This window comes from Eleginops maclovinus, chromosome 13, assembly GCF_036324505.1.
Source record: "Eleginops maclovinus isolate JMC-PN-2008 ecotype Puerto Natales chromosome 13, JC_Emac_rtc_rv5, whole genome shotgun sequence".
NCBI lineage: Eukaryota > Metazoa > Chordata > Actinopteri > Perciformes > Eleginopidae > Eleginops > Eleginops maclovinus.
The window spans coordinates 14,396,041-14,415,680 of NC_086361.1; the positions used below are offsets into that span (position 1 = coordinate 14,396,041).

At 39.6% G+C, this 19,640-nt stretch overlaps 1 protein-coding gene across 1 annotated transcript; it reads left to right on the forward strand.

Moving 5' to 3' along the window:
• The first annotated feature begins 529 nt into the window (after positions 1-529).
• On the forward strand, positions 530-19,521 carry cap2 (cyclase associated actin cytoskeleton regulatory protein 2). Its single transcript, XM_063899837.1, has 13 exons — positions 530-785; positions 4,551-4,678; positions 4,767-4,867; positions 7,313-7,390; positions 11,409-11,552; positions 12,269-12,354; positions 12,825-12,930; positions 16,682-16,862; positions 17,266-17,429; positions 17,521-17,644; positions 17,727-17,809; positions 18,179-18,319; positions 18,539-19,521. Exons 2-13 carry the CDS (start codon positions 4,561-4,563, stop codon positions 18,620-18,622), a joined length of 1,410 nt encoding a protein of 469 aa, XP_063755907.1. The 5' UTR covers positions 530-785; positions 4,551-4,560; the 3' UTR covers positions 18,623-19,521.
• The last annotated feature ends 119 nt before the right edge of the window (positions 19,522-19,640 follow it).

The following is a 19,640-nucleotide window of genomic DNA, read 5'->3' on the forward strand; positions in this document are numbered from 1 at the left end:
GACTTTAAGTCTAAATATATTGGTCTCTACTGCACTCCTTTTGACAATTTCTTTTAACTTCTCTATCAATAATCACAGAACTTGCAGTCATTAAGTACTCCTTTGAACTTGGTTGATCTTGATCAGAAATTAAAAATGAAATCATTATGAAATAACATAAGCACAGGTGAATTGAATAACCTTAACATAACTCATTTCCCCTAAGTGTCCCAGTATAGTATCCCATTGGCAAGTGGAATCCATCTATTAATAATGTTATTACTTTTACCTGTACTTTTGAAAGATAATTCTAAATGTCTGCTCTAAAGAATATGCAGTCCACCTGTTGACTGTTAATTATCCAGAATATCAGCTACTTTGGACGTAGCAGCTGATGTAATACAGCATTTAAGGGGACATTTTAAAAAGGGGAATACCAAGTTAGGGGTCAAACCTGGGCTCTACTTCCATGGATGAAGAAGATGAAGACTTCCCTTTAAGTTCAGGTCTATTCGCCTCATGCAGACTTCGCCACGGCGTCAATAACTATTTTTAGCGACTCTGTCTGAGGCTGCCATGTTGCCTGCGAGGTAAAAGCTCGTGAGCCCCGGAGAGAGGAGACACTGCGGCACTGAGTCACGGTCCCTCTCTCAGGTTAACCGTGTGGCTTATTTAGGACTTCCCGGAAGAGACAGCTGAGTAACGGGGCAGGGAAGCAGGAGGGACGCAGCAGACAGACACGAACTCGTCCCGGGATATTGACAGTCCCAAGAAAACATCTGCAAAAAACGGACCAGAGGAGGGAAGTAAGTTGATTTTTTTTCATGACGAGTTTCTTACTGAGTGTAATGTCTGGTTAATTGTTTGGGTGGGGCGGACTTTGCTGTGTCGCAGACATGTCCAAACAAAGTCATCTTCACCTGCTCCCTCCGCGCACCATAGTTTCTTACAGTATAAGAGCACAGAGGGAGGTGACTTGGAGGGTGATTTTGATTTCTTTCACCTCTTTTTTCTCTGGAGTAACGGTGCTATTGAGGTATGAAGCCTCAGATTTGAGGGGCGGTGAAAATGCGGTCAGCAGTCTGCCATGTCATGTTTTATTGTGACGCGTCATATTTGACCTGTGGGAGCCGCGTGCATAGCACCTGTAATCAGATAAGGAGATAAGGAGTTTCAAGCTGTCTGTTATTATAGGCTATTATGCATTATAGGCTGTAGATGTTCCGAGTTTCAATTTATTTATTTTTTTGAAAAGACAATCTCATCTCGAGGGTCATCTAGCTCTTGATGATAGAATCACCTGTCCACGTTTGCTTAGAAGTTGAGATACACTTTGGTTAAACTCGACTTTTACTTATTAAAATTACTTTAAGTAACCATTGCAAGGAAGTCCTGAAGTGCTCAGAAAAAAAGCAAATAACATTGAAACTTTCTGCTGATAAGGGTCTTATAAAATGACGGATATGTCCAGAAAGGCTATTAATGCTTTAAGTGGCATTGACTCTTAATCATTAGGTTCACATTATATTGATGCTACTGTCAGATATTTGGTGGATATTGTGGCCTATATGATTTAGATATTGTACAATTAAAACATAGTTACACTTTCAGCTATATCAACGTAAAACAAGAGACCGCAGAAGTGTTTTTTGTGAGTAGAAACAAATACAGAGACTTTGACTAACATACTGATGATGTCACAGCTTCCTGTTTACTGGCTTTATAAACAGCTGTAGCACCTGAAGTCATCGCCAAAAGTAAGGTTGCCCCTAAATTTGCTGCATAAAACACAACCAAGGTTGTAAAGAAATGTGCGTTCATTTATGTAAAAGCTTCTGAATTTCAAACATTGGTGGATAAAAATCACCCAAAATCACCCAGTGAAAAATACATTTTACTCCACACTGCATGGAGCACAAACACTACAGATAAACAGTTTAAACAGATATTTTCTGTGTTTACTAGAATTAACTTATACAGTACAAGACTTTCGAGACCTGCATCAGAATAGCCTACAGTTAGAGAGTCCTACCATAGCAGCAGGCTGAGGCTAGATATAGCCCCAAAGATCAGATACCAGGCCAGAGGGTTCAGGAGACACATGCGGTTCAGGGGGAAGTCAGTAATATCTTTCCAATGCAGGAACATTTGTGCTTTCTCAGCTGTTGGTTGGGGTCTTTATGTGGCAAACGTTGCTGCCCACCTGTCTGCAGGAACAGAGGGTATAATGTTTTCATTCACTGGGGCTAAAGTCTTCTAACGCTTACTTAATATAACAGCTGCAAATTACGGATAGATTAACTCCATTGACTGCAACATTTTGTGGTTGTCTTGTGTGTTACAGTCTTTACATTTTCTGAGTGTCTTGCTGTTCCCCCTTAATTATATGATTATGAAAAGTTAAAAGAGCATTATTGGCCATGGCTTTGCATTGCCATGGAGATCTTGGCTGGTTGACAGTGAATGAAATCAGTGCAGACGCCGGCTGTTTTTGTCTCATGGTTCTTAATCTTTTTATTATTATTGAGTGTGACAGTGATTAAGTGAAGTCATTTGGACTTAAGCAAATAGAGTAGTTGATTCTTTGTCCTCTTTTTAATGCATCAAATTTCAAGCTGCAATAATGTCACTACAAAAGATCATTATTACCAGCCAGCACAGTGTGTGTGTCTTCTGTCACTGCAGTAATGTCACATCCATGGAGGATGCAGTCACAAAAGTTAATAGATCAAAATGATGGCAGAATTCAGAGATGTGTGAAGTCTGGAAGTACAGGAGTTGGATGGTCATTTTTTATTATCCATACATCAGACAAGAAAACTGCCTTTCCTAATTTCTCAGAGCCCCGGGTGTCTTCTGCTTGAATAATAACAAATGATTAATTGTTATAGCAAATCCCTTTTCTGATGATCAACTATAATTGGTTGAATGATTCAATGATTTGGCTCCAAAAGAAATACAGTTTCCAAAATCTTAAAGAATACACATTTAACTGAGTACCACAGAGTCCGACTTTCTAATAAGACACACTTTACTAGAAAAGGGTATCAAATGATATTCAAAGGTATTGATGAAGAGTCACCGGTTTCTCCATTTCTAAATGACCTAGACATTATTATTATTAATAATAATAATAATACATTTATTTTATAGGCGCTTCTACAGGTGCTCAAAGTCGCTTTACAAAGCTGCATAAAAAAAGACAACAGATAAATAGACATTACAAGTAAACATTAACAAATCATCAGGATAAACGTTTGTCTTATAGCATTTATCTTCTTTTTTCTACTTTTCAAAGCACAGTTTACTTTTTTTGCACATAAACACGTGACCTGTTATAATGGCAGATTTTCTCTTTTGGTATCGTGTTACCAGAAAATATTGTTCACTACAAGACTAACTATACATATTGTACAGAGAATTGTAACCAAAAATATGAACATAATGCATTGAATTAACTCAAATAAATAAAACGTGGAGCAGATTGGGACGTAGCTCTCCAGGTTTAAGAGCTGTTGTGACCCAGAAAGCAGAAATAGCAGCTGATTCCTGCGACAGGCATCTGACTCTCCAGAGAGACGGCACGATGACGCCCATCACGACATTTTAGCTGCTCCTAGCACATAATTACGAGACATAATTCACAAAGATTACAGACAGGGCAAAAAATTCAGTCATAGCTGAGATATTAATGCGACACAGAGCCTCCTGGGGTTTTTTATAGATAATTTGTTAAGCAAATAAACTGATTATAACACACACAATAGGATAGTATGTGGGACATGAAGGTAGCAGGTGTCAGTTTAGGACGAGGGAGTTAACCAGCAGTTTGTGTTGCTGCGAGATGCTGGATTGAATTCCACTCTGTTGACTAATCGCTGCATTGGCTCATGGTGAGGCATATATGAAAATGTGGACGTGTTATCTGGGGATTTTACAGGGTCACTGATGCCATCCTGGGACATTAATGTTGCTCAATATTGAATTAATAAATAAGATACTCATTCCAATTCCTCTATTGAGCATTAATATGGTGAAAATGCGCCAGTTTATGAATTAAATACTGGAGATTAAATTAAATTGACTTGCATTAAACTCAATTTCAAAGTTTAGTGACAATTTCCCCACTATATATACCATGTATTTTCTGTACGTATACATTTATTTATTTATTGTGATTCTTTTGGACTCTCGTGAATAAATGAAAACACTCAATTATATTGTTAAGTGTTTTCTTATTTTTTTCCCACTGCACTCAATTCTCTGTCCCTGCTCTCATTACATAGCAGAGGTTGTGTCTGTAGCAGAGGGCCAGGCCACTCAAACAGAGACAGTGTTCATAATAAGCCCATTGCATCAAATACATTTAGTAACACTCTGTAATGACACAGCTCTTTGAGGAGCAGCAGCATGGGAAAGTTGAATAGTGGTAGTGGTTATTCCCTCCATAGTGACATGGAAGATGGAAAAATACAGTTTTCTCCTGGAAATCTTGTGATTGCTTCATGTATCACAAACAAATACATAGTGAGCTCACAGTACATATCAAATAACTGATCCTTTGTTTCCAGGTTTGTCACCATGGAAGGATTAATGGAGCGGCTGGAGCGGGCTGTGACTCGCCTGGAGAAAATGTCCGTCACCATGCAAGTGTCCAACGGCATGGCTAACGGGGACTGTGCCAATGGCATCGATGGGGGCAAGTCTCCTTCAATGACACTCAACTTTCTTTTCGGGGAGCAACAGATATAAAAGACAGCTGTTATCTCTCCCTCTTGTGTCTGCAGGTCTGTCTCAGTGTGTGGAGGCCTTTGAAGTCCTGATGAGAGGTCCAGTGTCAGAGTACATGAACTACAGCCGGGCAATAGGAAGCGTGGTGGAGAAACATGTAAGTTATGTTTAATTTATGCACTAAAGTCTCTCAAAACAACGTCCTTCTATTGTTCAGTGATCAAAATCTAGATGAGAGAAGATAGGAGTTGATTGACCTTCAATTATTAACAAAAAACTACAGCATGAGATAAAAATGAGAGGCACTACTTAGACGGAGAAAGATTCTCTAAAAAAAGTCTGGAGCGCCTGATGGTCATCTAGTGGTAATTAAATACTTGTTTGTGGGAGCCTTTTCCAGTGTGAAGCCTTAGTTCTGTCAGTAAGAGGTTCTTACCATCAACATAATACTTAAGTCTGCTTTTTTGTTCCGATTCTTCAAATAAAAAGACACCAATTCTAGAAACTGCAGTAAACAAACACTCTTTGTAATAAAGATGCAAATACTACATTATTTATTGATCTTGGAAGTTCATTATACAAGTCCATGTCTACCAACTTTACATACAAAGTTCAGTTTACTCTTTTTTATGAGTATAGAAAAATCAAAAAGCTGTCCCTTCAAAGCCCAATACTAATTGTTGGACTGCCAATTTAACTCCAGATCTAGTTCCAAACATTCCCCCGCCCCCCCTTTTTCTGAAATTCTCAGTTTGAAATGTTTGTTCACAGTAGGGACAGTAGATGGATATGTGGAACTACTAGTGCTGTCTGGCTGTGCCGAACCGTCATTTGATTGGATGCACATTCATAAACAAACATGGATTGTTCTGCTTTCGATCTCACTTAGAGAAAGGCTGCTCTGAAGGCTGAAGGACGGTGATGTTTGAGAATGGGAGGTCCATCGCCCAAGGTTTCATGTCCACTACAAAGCCAAGGGTGGGAGTATGATTGAACTTCGACCTTACTTTCATTTATCAAACCCCTTGTGGAGCACTGTTTCCTTTTTGGTAATGACCTGTACTCCCATCAGAGGACTGTGTGTTTTGTGGTCAGTCAGTTGGCAATACTAGCTGTCCTTTGAATAAATCCAGAACAACAGGGAGTGAAGACTAAAGGCAGGCACAGAGAAATCCCAGCAAAATGTTGGTTATCTTCCTCTGTTCCTTGAAAGAAAATCTGTATATCTGCGTCCCATCACTGGACGGGGTGAGAAAGAGGGGGGGTGTGTGAACAAGAGCCAGAGGTGGTTTCTCTAAGTTTGCAGAGCTCCTTTTATGGACAAAGCCTCCCCGGTGGTTCCCTTGGCCTGCAACTGCAGGTCTCAGACATACACAGGACCCAGCTGGCTGAGACTAACCCTGTGTGTGTGTGTATATATATATATATATATATATATGTATTGTATATGTATGTGTGTGAGTGCCTGCGTGCGTGCGTGACTTTTTTTTCCTTTTGTATGTGTAATACAGACAGATTCACAGCCTGGATTTCAATAAGCTTGGGAGAACACGATCAAAGCATAAAAGACTTTGAAAGAATGTCATGCACTGTAATATTTTCTATGTTCGGAATACACTATCATGCACACACAAACTGTCAATCACAGATTTTCTTTTTTTTTATGTTAACAAATTCATTTTAAATCAAAGTCTATAGAAGTTTGCTTACATAGGCACGTGGGGGGATGAAGGAGTTACACAAACACTGCACCGACAGCCAGGAGACTGGTGTTCATGTCCAGTGTGAAATTAAAAATCTAAGTTGACTTATTTAGTTTTATTTCCATGAATTAAGCCACTTTCAAAAGCCACTATGAGTCTATTTTCATCAAACTTTATTTAGTTTGTCAGTTGTGAACATCTCATTTGGGCCAAAACAATCAGCTGAGACTGATTGTGAGAGGGGTGTTGGAGGATTTCCAAGCAACCCCTCATGTGGTTCAATTGCAGTGAGAACATAATTTGACCCAATTGCAGGAAGGGAACTAAAATGCAGGGATTATACATTTCCTGTGGGGGTCAATGTTGAGATGGTCACAGGTAAACGACAGATGAAGGGAAGAGGACTGTTTGCTTGTCAACTGGACCGGAGAGAACATACAGAATCTGCTAAAAAAAAGTCCAGAAAAATTGGGATATTGAGGTTAATTATTGGATAAGAGATTCATGCACTCAATGGATCAGTGCTGACTCAAAGTGGAAAAATGTTGAGGGCAAGTCTGTTTGTGCACCATGAATGAAAGTAGAAAAAATCTACCAAAGTAATTCATTTCACTGATTCAAACTACGGCTTGTGAAAGTTCCCTTAAATATCATTGAATACTTATTAAGCCAAACCTTGATCTTTTAGAGAACCTAGACAAGTGTCTTTGCTGCCTTTTTGTAAACCATGTGTTCCATACAGTGGCAGAAATCTAAGAGAAAATGTGTTTCCCTTAGAAATATAATCAAGAATGCAGATTAGTTTTACAAGGATGTTATTTTCTAGGATAATATACTAACATGCTTGTTACACTTATTATAATCCAATTTATTTAACTTTGTTTCTTTACCATTGACAGGCGGACATGGTGAACAACGCGCTGCAGACCCAGAGAACTTTCCTCAAAATGGTTGCCAAGCACCGGCAACCTCCACAGGTATAGTACAACATGCTGAGATGTACTGATGGTGATTATATCAGAATGATTGGCTAGACCTTTGATTACATAATGCATAGTAATTAAAAGGATTGATTAAGAAACCTTAACTCTAGATAATATGTGCCAGTTGTTTCTTGACACTTTACCCCTAACATCTGAGACAGCTTTTACTGGATGGCAAACAATAGTTTTAAAAGTATTTATTGGTATATTATTTGCAACAAAAAGCATGTGTTCCAACCCCCATATCATCTACCCAAACCTTGACAATAGTTAAATTAACATTGAATTATTTTCCCACTGCCATTATTGCTGTTGGTCTTTATTGATTTGGTCATGTGACTTGATCTCATCATTATGATTGGCTGATGCTGTTTGTGTTTCTATGTTAACCACAGCAGGTGATGCAACTCTCGTGACACTCTGTTTCAAACGCCATCAAATGTTTCTCATTTACCATAAAGGTGATCGTTATCTCAGATCTGTGTGACAGTGTGTGTCCTCCCCTCCTGTGTTCCCCAGCGGGCCGGGCCGTTCACAGAGGGATTACGCGGCTCTTTGACTAAGAAAACGCTACTACAACACATTCCCAGCATGTTCACGTATAGAGAAAGGGGGGTGGGAGAGAACGCTGTGTGTGTGTGTGTGTGTGTGTGTGTGTGTGTGTGTGTGAGAGAGAGTGTGAGAGCTGATATGATATCATCCCATTGGCCTCCTGTGTGTGTGTGTGTGTGTGTGTGTGTGTGTGTGTGTGTGTGTGTGTGTGTGTGTGTGTGTGTGTGTGTGTGTGTGTGTGTGTGTGTGTGTGTGTGTGTGTGTGTGTGTGTGTGTGTGTGTGTGTAACAGGGTCTGTAGAGCCCACCAGGAAGTGATTACTTTCTATCTGTCAGGTCAGCGTCTATGGTTTTCTCCCCAACCTACTTTAGATGTAACCCTGCCCACTGCCTGATGTTTTTATTTATGCCTTCTGAGATATACGTTTTATTAAAACTCATTAGAGGGACATTTATATTTTGTAAAACAACGATCATGTTTGCAGAGTGGAAAAACATTTGTATTCAAATGTGTATTGAATTTAGTCCCTTTAGCTGCTGTCATAACACAATGTATCATCACTAAATTATTTTTGGCTGACTGAATAAGTTATCAAAGGAGGAAACGTTGTTTTTTTGCTCAATACAGGCTTCAGTTATCAAAATATCATGAGGAATTGTTTCACCTGCTAGTTACAACTTTCTAAAGGATATCCTAATACAGTCATATGAGTGCTGTAGCTGCTTTAAACTTACAAACCCATGTTTTACCTTCACCAATTATACTCACCAATACAGTGGTAGATTCCAGTTTAGCTCAGATTACTGATAAACCCAAGAGCCATGTTTCTGTTTGCTAAGAAGCCAAATAAAAGAATGATCTATGGGAAAATTCATTGTTGAGTCTGGGCTGCTTCAGCCCAACATGGTTGGGACATCAGTTCTTTACTTACAGTCAACATGACCCACAATAAACCCTTCAGAGCACCCACACACTAAATGTTCGCACCAACTACCACCACTACAAACTATTTCCTGAAAAACATTCACAAACAAACTCACACATCGATACAGATCAGTCAGAGAAGGAAAAGTGTGTGTGACTCTGACCAGTGTAGCCTCTCCTCTCTCCACACATGCACACACACACACATACATACAGATTACAAACTTCTGGCCTTTCTCTGCAGCGCAGCCCCTGTGGTGCTCTATGACTTTTTAAGGGCATGTTCTATATTTGAGCCGGTTGTCAGTGTGTGTGTGTGTGTGTGTGTGTGTGTGTGTGTGTGTGTGTGTGTGTGTGTGTGTGTGTGTGTGTGTGTGTGTGTGTGTGTGTGTGTGTGTGTGTGTGTGTGTGTGTGTGAGAGTTCGAGTGAAAGAAAGTAAGACTCTCTCTCTGTGTGACCTCAAGTTGGCCTGTTAACTTTATGTGTGTGTGTGTGTGTGTGTGTGTGTGTGTGTGTGTGTGTGTGTGTGTGTGTGTGTGTGTGTGTGTGTGTGTGTGTGTGTGTGTGTGTGTGTGTGTGTGTGTGTCTGGCAGTTCAAACTTTTAGAGGTTTTAGACTTTCCCAGTTAAAGTTGTTTTCCTGTCGCTTCTCCACCTTTGATAGAATTGCTTAGGAAGTCAAAGGGACGCTGTGCTATTGTGACACACTGCCTATCAAATAATGTGAGCCAATGTTTTCTGATCCTTTTGTCTACTCATTCTCCGCCTATTTGTCTGTGTCTCTGCCCCAATTTGTTCATATTTGTTCAGTGATTATTGCCTTTTTAGTTCAACTGTACGCCAGTAAGCATGAACATTTCCTAATGCAGTGACTTAAAAGGAATACCTTTCTCTCAAAATGACCATTTGTATATCAACCAATCACCCAGTGTTACCTTGAATTCTTGAAGAGTACTTTCTCTCTCGCACGCATGAATCTACAGCTTTCACCCTATTAGCTTAGTATAAAGACTACAACAGGAGTAAACAGCTAGACTAGACCGTGCTAGAAGATGTATACAAATCTTAGCTTGTCTTGAGCTTGAGCTTGAGCTTGCAATAGCTGAAGGGTTTTACATGGAAAATTGTAAAATACTAACTTGATGCCAGCATGTCAATTTGCCAAAAATATTTTCAGTTAACAATGCACTCGGGAATACACAGAATATATTTGTCTCGCTTCTCACTGCAGCATGAGTGAGGGGAAGTCCGCACGCTGCCTCTCAACACATGATGACGTTGTTGTTGTTGTTGTGGAAGCCTGAGAAGGAGGGCTCTAAGGGTCAGTTTTTTGGTGTTTGCGTCCTCGTTCTTTATTGATTTTCACATGAATGTGGAGCTAATATTGAATTATTGAAAGTGCCATAAATGAAAAATAATCTGTAATGAAAGTAATTGTTGGTTGCAGAAGTAGAGGAGAAAGATGGAGCGAATATTTAAGTTTGAGGAAGAAAAGTGATGAAACAGATCCCTTATATGACTTATCGTTCCTGATTTAGACACAAATTCATGTTACCTCAAATCGTTGTTACATAGCAACCCCTAGTACATCTGTATGGTTTCTGCTCTCACACCGACATCAGCTGGATTTAGTGAGAATAAAATCAACTGGAGGATCAGAGAAAGGATCTCAGCTTATGGAGATCATGTGCATCTCGTCGAGGGAAGAATTAGTTTGAAAAAAGGCTATTTTTATTTCTCCTTTGCACGAAGCATAGGAGCTGTTTTTTCTTATACAGCATCACCTTACATATACAACTTTGTATACTACATGTGAAAAATGCTTATTCCATCCGTACATACACTTTACGGCTACTTATACCTTACCCTACATCATGTCACTTAAATACACAGATATTATGAAAGTAAATTCATTTGCATCTTAATGAATGTAATCAAGCCGCTATTCCAATAAATAAGTCTTCTGCAACTTCCAATCTGAATAAACTATTTTGGTCACAGCTCATTAAATATTTCACATAACTATTTTCACTGCAGATCAGAGCAGCAATTCCCACAATGAAACACTGTGTTCCTCGAGCCATGTGTGTGTGGCTGCATGTGTGAAAGGTAAACTGTAAACACTGCAGGAGCGGTATGCCTTACAAGGACAGAGGGATCTCCCCATGAACCGAGGAATGTTTCGTAGGAACGAAGCATTCGGGAGGGGAGCCGAGTGCTGGGAGGGGAGCGATACTGTAGCTGAGATCTGGAAAATCCAATGGAAAAAAACTCTGGCTGATAAAATGAGTCTCTGTCCAGTAGTATAGTTTAGGAATTACTGACTGGCATCAAGAGCAGGCTGGGTATAAGCAGGCTGGGAAACAACGCTGGGGCTGTGAAATGAAAAGTATCTGAAACATGTTGAAGAAAGGAAGCTGTCATGTTTTCCTTAAGAAGTTATAATCCTTGGTAGCTTTTACAGGGATTGTCATTACATTTTAACAATTGGACATCCTCCCAACTTCTTCTTCTTTTTCCTATTCTTCATCTGCAGATGGAGCTGAAAGACCTGCTAAAGCCGATTTCGGATCACATCCAGGAGATCCAGAGCTTCCGTGAACGAAACCGCGGCAGCAACCTCTTCAACCACCTGTCAGCTGTCAGCGAGAGCATCCCCGCCTTAGGCTGGGTGGCTGTGGTGAGGAAGATGAGCATTTCACTGTCAAGCATAAAAACACACAAATGTATACAGGAAAACACACGTAAGAAGATGCGTATCACCCTAACAATAACACAAACACGTGTGTCTATAAAGAGATAACACAAACTCATTCAAGGAAGCTTTAACTTTGAATAAAACATATAAATAATGTACAAGGGGAAAATCACATCCTAAATTGAAAGTAGGTTCTACAAAAGATTGCTTTTCAACTTCAAAGATACACAAATGGTATTTGAACATTGGCATGCACAAGTAAAACAATAACAAAAGTCCAACTCAATCTAAGTTCTCTTACCTAATATGTAGGAAAAAGTGAAGGTTTGTTATCTCCTGCTAAAACTATTAAAATGTAGCCGACAGAAAAGTTTAAATAAACACAGCCCAACATGTTTTACAGTATTTCTCCCACTATCTGCCTTTCATCAGTCTCTGTCCTTTGAGTTTAGGGATGAAAATCATTTAGATTAAGATTTTCCACTTGAGATCTCAAAGAAAGCCTCTAGAGCCGACTCTGCTCAGTGTTTGCTTCTGTCAGGACGGCACTTTTCCACACAGGTCCTATCAAACATCTTTCTACTGTATGTCACTATCGGCTCTGCTGCTTTTTAGTCTCAAATGAAGACAAATCTGCTGTGCTGCTGCCACACTGACATTGAGATGAATGTTTCCTAATGAACATGAATGTCTCTCAGTGTCAGAAGCCGGGTCCATATGTGAAGGAGATGAATGATTCTGCCATCTTCTACACCAACAGAGTGCTGAAAGACTACAAGGAAATGTAAATACATTCTAGTTGTTCACAGCTCAGTACATATTCTGTTTAAAACATTGATTTTCCAAGTTTAAAATGACAGCTTTGACTTGGAATTTTGCCCGTTGTAGTTCTAGTTTAAGACTGGAGTGATTTGGATAGTTTGCAGTACATTGCCTTACAGCACTAATCTTACTTCTGATTTTACAAATTCAAGTGCAGAAGTGATGGATTAAGTGAAGTAAAAAAGCTTGTTACACAGGTTTTTAAAATAGAAATTACCTTCTATTTATAAGATGCATTGTGTTGGGTTTCTATAAATACAATAGACAGCTCCTGTTAATCTGTAAAAGACTTCTCTCTAGATGTTCATGATGTTCAGCTCTAGTAAATCCTTTACTTTTGCACATTTTTCTTGTCACTGCTTACCTCATCTTCCTCTCTGTTTTCATCCGACCATCATATCTTTGTCTTACCAAACTCCCCTTTTCTCCCAGCGACCAACGTCATGTAGACTGGGTGCGTTCCTACCTTTCAATCTGGACCGAGATGCAGTCCTTCATCAAACAGCACCACACTACAGGACTGGAGTGGAACATGAGTGTGAGTACAACATACCTCTTCTCTCAAACTTAAGACCCCCTCCGATAAAAATCTAATGATTAACCAATGTATGGTGATTTTTTATATGCTAAAAGGTACATAACTAGCTGAAGTGTTCAAAGGAAAGTGTCAGAAACAGGGAGCTAGATTAACAGGGCTTCATTTATCAGATTAAGGAATATGCTTGGTAGGCCTTTCCACATCATTTGAGTAACTCTAGATTAAAAGAAGGGGTATCAGAGGAGAAGCTATGTAAAGCTACATTGTTTTCTTTTTTCAAGACTGATTTTACAATTTCGAAACCATGGCGCAAGACTCATCTTTACAGAGACACATCTAAATTATTTATTTACATCTTGTTGCGCAACCCATCACAAGTCATGGTGCAGCGGGGTGAAGCCAGCCCCAAAACTTCTCAATGAGTGCTTACACCCCCTATTTTCAGAGTTTTACATACACATGTCTGAAAACAATAAATTACTGCAGTAACAACTTGTTTATTATCTTAGCTGTGTTTTCATCTAGTTTCCATTCGCAGGCTGAGATATTTTTAAATCGAGCTCAAATTAACTCCTGCTTTTGCAGTACACTTCCATTTTTAGTTATGGAGCAGCCGGTTATATAAACCACTGCAGAGAGCATGAATGAATGAATGAGCTTTTCTCCAGTAGCTGCACCCGAGGGTTCTTTGTGGATCTCCCAAAACCTCCGTCACTCCCACACACATGTCTGTTTATGGATGTATGCTCTGGGACTCCTCTGCACTCACAAGATCCCAGAGATTATTATGGCATGAAACCAAATCCTTTCACGTACACTTGACCCTTTTCTTTATTGTAAACCATGACTCCTCTTTCACTCAAGGACATCAATTTACCCATTTTAAAAGATTGTTTTGCCCTTTTGGGAAATATGCTAATTGACTTTTATTTGATTTTGCTGTTGCCGAAAGTAAGATGAGTAGACAAATACCAATCTCATGCCCGTACGGTAATTATCAAGCTCTAACCCGGAGACAGTTAGCATAGCTTAGCATAGCAATACAACTAGAAACAGGGGGAAAATGCCCCCATAGCTATGTCCAAAGGTAATAACACTATCAGAAACATATACAAACATAAACAGAGAGACAAAGACTCCTTGCATCTTAGTGTGATTCTTACAAAACTTGAGTTTGATTAGGGAATATGTGCGGGAGTGTTTAATGACCTGGACTAGTAACTTCCCAAAATACAAGGAGGCGCATTTGAACTGTTTCTTCATGTCTCCATTCTTTATGGGATGATAAGTTAGAGTTCACTTCCAGGTCTGAAACTAGGTCCATCCACTTTTTCAGAAAAATGCAAAAAGTTGGCACCTTGGTGAGAGGGGGGGCAGAGATGGTGACTGTAGATGTTTGACCTCTGATTAGCGGATGTTAGACTTCATTTCTAATATGAATTTCAAGACAGAAATCAGTCATGAAAGAGAGATAAGGTTCAGGGCTTACTCCAGGCAAGTAAATTACCCAACATGTTAAACTGTTTAAATGATTTGGTTCAAACCTGATGTAAAGCTGATGCCCAACAGCTGTGTGTGTTTTCTACATGCAGAAACTTGAGAGCCTCCAGTGGCTGTGTGTGTGTCAGCTGTTGTCCCTGCTGCTGTCAGACGACAGAGCTGAAGTGTGTGTGAGGGTCGCAGTGTGTGTGCCTACAAGGACGGGAGTGTGGGGTACTAACAGGTGGTCCTCAGGGTTTACTTGAATGGATGTTTTCTTCACAGAAGAACCCCGACAAAGAGTCTGTGTACACACACAGCCTGCCGTAACCTAAACTGCTGGGCTGGTCCCGCTTTAACACAGCCGTCATCTGGCAGATAGGCAGATACTCTGACATGCACAGGCCAGCATATGGAGGTGGCTTTACACACACTCACAAACACACACACACACACACACACACACACACACACACACACACACACACACACACACACACACACACACACACACACACACACACACACACACACACACACACACACACACACACACACACACACATTAGTTCCAATGACTTAGATCAAGCTAATGGCAAGTTAAATAATATTTCAAAAAGAATGCTACCTAATCAAGATAATTACTATTGAATGCCATATTTTAACAAAAGTCTCTAGCACTGTATCTACCATACAAACAATTACTACCAACATTGCTCCGGGGCAACAGTGAAGTATCTCATCTTATCTGATTTGTGTCACCAAGTTGTTAAATATTTGTTCAAGTTTTCCTCTCTATGCTCTGTAAGCATTTGTTGCAGCCTCTAAACAGCACATAAAGTTATTAAGACAGTCTAAAGTGGATCTAAAACTTCACAAAACTAGAGAGGACGTCTTCAATGTGCTTGTTTTATCCAACAATCAGCTCAAAGGCATTCATCAAATGTAACATTTTAGAAGCTGGAAACCAATAAGGTGTCATTTTTGCCTGAAAAAAGACTTAAATGGTTAACTAATAGTTGCCGGTTGATTTTCTGTAGATTAATTCTGATTAAACACTCCTCATAATATAAAAAGTGAAAGCAAATGCCTTTTAAGAAATGCTACGTTCTCCTGTGCCTTTAGAAGAACACGTTTGTGTGCACCAATACACACAAACAACACACAAGAAGGCATGAACACAAAGAAGCAGTCAGACAGTTTTACAGCCATTCACAAACACACACACACACACACACACACAACACACACACACACACACACACACACACACACACACACACACACACACACACACACACACACACACACACACACACACACACACACACACTCATGCTGGTTCTAATCCAGTGGTATGCACTGAGCTGTTTAGTGTAACAGGTCAGCATTGTTCAGCAGTGATATTCACAACACATGTGCCTCAGGTCAAAGGTCAAGCAGTCTCAGCTGTACTCAGAAGCGCCTAATGTGACAGTTGAATCGCTGTGATAGGTGTGTGTGTGTCTGTGTCTGGCAGCCGTACAAGGTTTTCAGTCTGTGTGTGCAATTGTGTGTGTGTGTCTACTTCTTTTCACTGTAGTCGATAGAAAGCTGTGAACTTCTACTGTACACATCTCAACAACTTCAGTGTAGACACGTTGATGAGGACTGGAGATGAGCCCTGATTACATTTACCACTTAAACTAGTCAGTCAGCAAGAATTTTCAAAGCCACAGAACTTTAATTAAAATTCTAGTGGAGATACCAAAGTTAACAAATAGGCAAAGTAGGTCAGGTTGATTTTCATTTTTGGCGAGAACCATGCTCTGGGCAAGTTTAATTATAACAGACAAATGATTGGGATAGCCTTGGTTAGGTTTTTTTCTTCCGGCAGCTGCATTTTTGCTCCCCTCATAATAATTGTTTTAATAAATCTGTATGGAAGATATTCCGAATATTTTCATTTCTTCAATTGATGAATGCCTATAGTTGTTGGTTTGAATATTCCCCCTGTGTAAACATCATATAGATATAATTAAGCCCTGGGAACAAGCTGGTACTTAATAAAAACATATGGTGTAAAATAAAGGTCTTTGGACTGGTAAAAAGTGTCCTTTACATGTGCTCAGAACACAATCTCATTCACCACGTGACCAAAAAGAAATGAAGCTATTTCTAGTGCATCACTCCCCCTGCTGGAGAGAAATGTTCACCACTGTGTTTTCTTTCATAGCTCACCAACATGAATTGCAATGCTGCTTTACAACATGTGTTTTTCTCTACCCTCCAGGGCCCCATTGCTCCTTCCTCTCTCTTTGAGCCCCCCAGCGCTCCCTCCTGTCCTCCCCCACCTCCCCCTCCTCCCCCTGGCCCACCTCCGATCTTCACTGATGACTCCCAGCCTGAGGCGGGCAGCCCCCAACACTCAGCACTGTTCGCCCAGCTCAACCAAGGCATGGATATCACTAAAGGTGGGTTGGAGAAAGGTTATAGTAAAGCATGGACTAAATATTATACAATTTGACTTTTAAACAACTTAATCAATTAAATTAAAAGGAATTAAGTGTGACAATTAACACTGATACCCTTCATGGCTTTTTTTTTTTAGATAGTCGTTGTATTTATTTGTTTTTTAGTCAGTGCTCAGCATATCTTTTTATTATTTCCAATTTCCCATCTGGCATTGTTAAGGGATTGTGAATTAAATAAACTTTTGGGTATAATAAAAAGAAGGTTTTTTTTTATTCTCCACAGGAATTACACTTTTAAAAAAATGTTTGTTTAAAACTTCTGAGGTAGTTCACACATACTGTATATAAAGTCATTTTTACATCCCTGCATGTGCAATTACACCTCCATTTTCTTAATCTATAGGTTTAAAGCATGTATCAGAGGACAAGAAGACCCACAAGAACCCAAATCTGCGTTCTCAAGCTGCACCGACCAAAACAAAGTCTCCAGGGAGCATGAACTCCTCAAAGGCTACCGTCCAGAAAAGACCCCCTCTGATGATGCTGGATGGGAAAAAATGGAGGGTGGTACGTGAAATGTTCCTCTTTAAGGGACAAACCTATTTGTAGGATGGTATGTCACATGTTACTGACTGAATCCATTCCCCTGTGGTTGCAGGAGAACTTTGAGCAGAAACACGACCTGATCATAGAGGAGACAGAGTTGAAACAGGTGGTCTACGTCTTTGGCTGCAACAACTCCACCCTGCAGATAAAGGGCAAAATTAACTCCATCATCATTGGTGAGCAGCCTGAAAACAGACTAGAAATGTGAGATTGAATTAATAATGTATGACTTACTTTACATGTATCATCTCACTCCAGACAACTGCAAGAAGCTGGGTTTCGTTTTTGACGACGCAGTTGGGATTGTGGAGATCATCAACTCCAAGTCAATTCAATTACAGGTGAGAAGCACAAAATATTGGCTTCCAAAATACACAAAGGTCAGTTGTCTCTGTGGTACATACAGTACAGTAAATCTGACAGATTTTAGGCATTGGGGAGTCTGCTTGAACAAATGTATTCACATATGGTGACATTTCTGAGTTTGGAAGCAGTTCATCTGATTTCATGTGATTTTCGATCATTTTTGCACTACATGAATGCAGCTGTGATGGCTACCATTCAGCTTTGCATTGTATGTGCTGTTCTTTTTTCTCATTTAGTGTCAGGATCACTTATTTTCATTGTATTGTGTGACAAAAACATTGAAATCATTTTTTATATCCGTACACATTTTGCCACTTCAGTAATTTCGAGATGTCTTTCTCTAGGTGTTGGGAAAGGTTCCCACCATTTCCATCAACACGACAGAGGGCTGCCAGGTCTACCTGAGTAAGGAGTCCCTGAACTGCGACATCGTCAGTGCCAAGAGCTCTGAGATGAACATCCTGGTACCACAAGATGACGACTACGTGAGTGTCTGAGATAAAAAGGGACAGGGAGGGATCTATGTGAACTGGGAAGGGTGTTCCAATCAGACATTTGTATTTAAATTGCCAAATTCATTTAGAAATGAAAAGTGAGGAATGAAAAAGGAAAACTCTCTGTGTGCCTTAGACTATGTTTTTGACACTACCATTTTTTTACCTATAATAATTTAAATGAATGTTTTTTCTTCTTTGTTATACCAGAGGGAGTTCCCAGTACCGGAGCAGTTCAAGACTGTGTGGAACGGCTCCAAACTGGTGACAGACCCCACTGAGATGGCAGGCTGATGGAGGCTTCACTATCTCAGCATTTGTTTTTATCTTTTTTTTTAATAATCTCTCCGTCCAAAATATAAAGGGATTACTGCAACAGATTCACTTTTGGTCTGCTCGTTGTCTCTGTATTTGTAATTTCATTATCTCTTTAGCACTTTGAAACTATTAATACAAATTGAACCAGTGACACATCCTCCTTAACACATCCCCACAGAATAAATGGACAGCTTAGGCTTAAGTCCCACAAACATAGTGTGTGTTCCTTTTCTTACATTTCCGTGCACTAGCACTAGCAATGAAGGCATTTATGTAGCAATATGTAACAAGCTATTATATTTCAACATCATTAGCACTGTACTCTTTTTAAATTCACTATCTGAGAGTTAAAGCACAATTTAGATCACAGCAGTGACATTATTCTAGAGAACATGTACAAGATACGCACATACAGACAAACATCACTTGGAATTAATGTGTGTATATTGTCCATCAAATTAAGTGTGTTTTAGTGATCCCTTTAAAGCGCATAATGCATGGTAGTCACAAAGTACTGTTGCATTTGGTGAAGTTCATGCAATGCTGCTTACTATATTTTGCATTACCAGCAGTCTATATATATGCAGTATAATCAATCAGCCAGACAGATGTTACAATTGCATTACAGCAACTAATTTCTATGAATATTTAGACATCAAGTTACAAGCACTGCTCATTTGTAAAGTTTTCAAATTGAATGTAGTAGTACATTTCCCAGTTGAACACTTCCTACTCTCTATATTGCTTTGTAGTAATGCATCACATGGGATGTTAGAGAAGTGCACACCACTAATGCTTTTCAAAACTTTTAATTTACATGACAACAACTTGGATGTTATTGTGTATCCTTTTTCAAATAAAACCAAAACCCCTCAGTTCTTGCTTGTTGGTGTTATTGCAAAAGAGAACAGTACAGTGCAAGACATTTCAGTATCAGAGACCAGAAATATCGCAAACATGACAAGGAAACTCCAAAATGAAAAACTGATAAAGA

What these genes read in the sequence shown, in the direction of transcription:
- cap2 (XM_063899837.1), top strand. Translation starts at nt 4,561, where the DNA reads ATGGAAGGATTAATGGAGCGGCTGGAGCGGGCTGTGACTCGCCTGGAG. An exon ending in GAAGCGTGGTGGAGAAACAT is followed by an intron (nt 4,868 to 7,312) that starts GTAAGTTATGTT and finishes TACCATTGACAG; the next exon opens with GCGGACATGGTGAACAACGC. An exon ending in ATGGGAAAAAATGGAGGGTG is followed by an intron (nt 17,430 to 17,520) that starts GTACGTGAAATG and finishes CTGTGGTTGCAG; the next exon opens with GAGAACTTTGAGCAGAAACA.